General features: G+C 66.1%; 1 protein-coding gene and 1 long non-coding RNA gene across 7 annotated transcripts in view; one reads left to right on the top strand and one right to left on the bottom strand.

Moving 5' to 3' along the window:
- KCNAB2 (potassium channel, voltage gated subfamily A regulatory beta subunit 2) overlaps positions 1–2,761 on the bottom strand; it is a 62,183-nt gene that overhangs the window by 4,065 nt on the left and 55,357 nt on the right. For all 6 annotated transcript variants that reach the window (XM_014546165.1, XM_014546167.1, XM_014546168.1 and 3 more), the window contains 2 exons: positions 1,111–1,196; positions 44–164 (listed from right to left, as the gene is read on the bottom strand). In XM_014546165.1, coding sequence (XP_014401651.1) covers positions 44–164; positions 1,111–1,196 — 207 coding nt within the window. The remainder of the gene's footprint in view (positions 1–43; positions 165–1,110; positions 1,197–2,761) is intronic.
- The window catches only part of LOC106727487, a 16,452-nt gene that overhangs the window by 3,896 nt on the left and 9,795 nt on the right, over positions 1–2,761 (top strand). Inside the window, exon 2 of the long non-coding RNA XR_001363704.1 lies at positions 2,418–2,421. This is a non-coding gene — a long non-coding RNA (uncharacterized LOC106727487). The remainder of the gene's footprint in view (positions 1–2,417; positions 2,422–2,761) is intronic.

Genomic DNA, 2,761 nt, shown 5'->3' with positions numbered 1-2,761 from the left:
GGACTGGGAGAGGGTGGGGACTGGGGGAGGGCAGGGCGCCCACCGATCTTGTGGAAGAGCTCGGGCAGCTGCACCTCCACCTTCTCGCGCTGGAACATGTGGTACTCCGCCTGCTCGCAGATGGGCGGGATCAGGTTGAACTGCCGGGCCACCGAGTAGGCTTCCTGCGGGTGCAGAGGGCACGTTGGGCCCTGCCCGGTACCGGGGCCGCCCAGGCGGCAGGGAGGACACACGGGCCTCCCAGGGAGGACTGCCACCTGCCCCTCCCCCTCTCAGCGATCCTGGCACCTATCAGGTCCGGCCCTGCGGTGGGAAAGGGGTGGCTGAGGGACTGAGGGGCTTGGCTTCTGGCATTCCCGGCCAGGTGGCCTTGGGCGGGGCTCACCCCTGGGCCTCAGTTTCCCCATCTGTCATGAGGGTCCATGAGCAGCGGTGTTGGCAGCCCTCGGACAGCGCCTGGCCCAGGGCACATCAGGGCTGCCTGCCGTGGGGCCACTGCTTTGGCCATCACTCCAGGGCCCTGGCCCCGGGGGGATGGCACGGGCAGAAAATGCTTGGTCAGGAGGGAGAGTGGCCGCATCTGCCCATTCCTGGAACTTGGAGCTTAAGGCCTCAACCCCGCAGACCAGACTGGTGAGCCAGGGCTGATGTCCGCAGACAGACCCCGGGGAAGCCCTGCGTGCCAGCCTGGGAGACTCAGTTCTCCTGTCTGTGAAATGGGGAGAAGGCGCTGGTGGTGCCAGAGGATGCTGGTTGCTGCTTAGTGCCGAGAGCTCGGTGCCTGGGCCCGGGGCGGCTGTCCGCGGGGCTGCAGGCCTTTGCCAAGAGCTTCGCACCTGCTCTCAGGTCACCCCCAGAACAGCCTCCCGGAGGCCCTCCTCGCAGTCCTGCGCCACAGGGGAGTGAGCCCATCTTAACCCAGGTCAGCCCCACCCCCACCCCGAGCTGAGGCCAAGACCCCCTGCAAGGCCGGCAGCCATGGCCGCCGCACGTCACAGCACCTGTGCCATGGGGACCCACAGCCCGGAACCTGCCGGAGCCCAGGACCGGGACCTCCCTCCGCAGAGCGGGCAGGAGCCCACGCGTGCACGCACCCCGGAGGCCCCCTACCATGATCTCCATGGAGCTCCAGCGCGATGTGCCCCAGTACATGGCCATCCCCTGGTTGATGACGTGGGTCATGGCGCGTACGGTCTCTGTCGGGAGAGAAGGGGAAGCTGCAGGTTGGGGGGTGGCGGGGGCCCGGGGCCCAGCGGGGGACATTCTGCAAACACAGGCGCGCTGGGAGCAGGGCAGGGTGCTGCAAAGACGTCTTGCAAGCTCTGTACTTCCTGGCTCCCAGGTCGGGGTGCGGGGACCCGGGGCGACAGAAAAAAAGTGGACCTGCTCCAAGCAATTGGTCTTTTTTTTTTAAATCCTCACCCGAGGATATTTTTCCATTGATTTTTAGAGAGAGTGGAAGAGAGAGGGAAAGACAGAGAGAAACATCGATGCGAGAGAAACACATCGATTGGTTGCCTCCTGCACGCGCCCTGACCAGTGCCCGGGCCGGGGAGGAGCCTGCCACCGAGGTACGTGCCCTTGACCGGAATCCAACCCGGGACCCTTCTGTCCGTAGGTGGACGCTCTATCCACTGAGCCATACCGGCCAGGGCCAAGCAATTGGTCTTGAAAGTGACTTCCCCCGGTAGGTACAGGCCTTATGGGGTCTTTGAGAGATGGGTGGTGGGTGGCCTGGGTGCTTCTGTGTCAGGTTAGAAGGGTTGTGGGGGGAGATCGGAGGATGTGCTGCCAGTCTCGAGAGGCCCTCTAGTCCCAGGAGGGACCAGGGACCGACCCCAGGCAGAGCCAGGTAGGGATGAAGGTCACAGCCAGCCTGGCAGGAGGCAGCAGAGGGAAAGGCAGTGTTGGCCTGTTTCTGGGCGGCTGCTCCGGGCTCCTCCCACTCCCCGAGAGCTGCAGAACTGGAGGGCGCAGTGACCGTGGCATCTGCAGGGACAGAGGGCACAGGGCCCTGGGGGGCCCAGAATTGCTAGAGGAGACAGGGGCAGCCCGTCTGGGCCAGGCCCCCGCTTCGCACGCCAGCCCCGTCCCAGGCTGGGGCGTGTCCCCGGCACAGGGTGGCTTCTGCTCCCAGCACCATGGGGGCCTGGGGGGACCCTCCTGGGGAGGCCCAAGGCTGCAGCGGGACATCAAGGTCTCCACCGAAGACCCGGCAGCGAGAATCCCGTGTCCTCGGACCTCAGCCGCGGAGACCGGCCTTGCTTTTAAACCCCCCCCCCCTGCCCCGGCTCCTCAGGAGAGGCTCTGGGAGGCGAAACCTGCCGACTTCCCTTCCTGGGCTGCCTCAGCTCGTGGGGATGCTGTCGTTTTTGAAACAGAACCTGGCCTCACATTTCTCAGTTCTAACGTCTCAGCGTCGTGGGGGGAGGCCGCTCCCCCAGATGCCTCCCGGGCCCCATACAGTGCTTGCAAGTCCGGGCAGCATGGGAAGTGGAGCCGACAAACAGTGTTTCTAAAACCGAGCGAGACGCGGGCCCCTGGCCGAGGGCCCCTTTCAGGAGAAGGCGGCGGTGGCTGGGCTTCTGGGGTGGCCGTCTCCGTGGGTGCGGAGACCCTCTCAAAACTCACACCTGGGCATCCACACCTGCAGGCCGAGCCCCGTCCTCCCTCCCGTCCCAGGGAGGGGAGCTGGCTGGCGGGGAGCCCGGACCCCCTAGGCCCCCCGGGGCCGCCCTTTTGCTGACACCGGTCGACGTGG

The sequence above is a fragment of the Myotis brandtii genome, unplaced genomic scaffold (assembly GCF_000412655.1).
Source record: "Myotis brandtii unplaced genomic scaffold, ASM41265v1 scaffold434, whole genome shotgun sequence".
Classification (NCBI taxonomy): Eukaryota; Metazoa; Chordata; class Mammalia; order Chiroptera; family Vespertilionidae; genus Myotis; species Myotis brandtii.
This window is presented reverse-complemented; position numbering and strand designations above follow the sequence as displayed.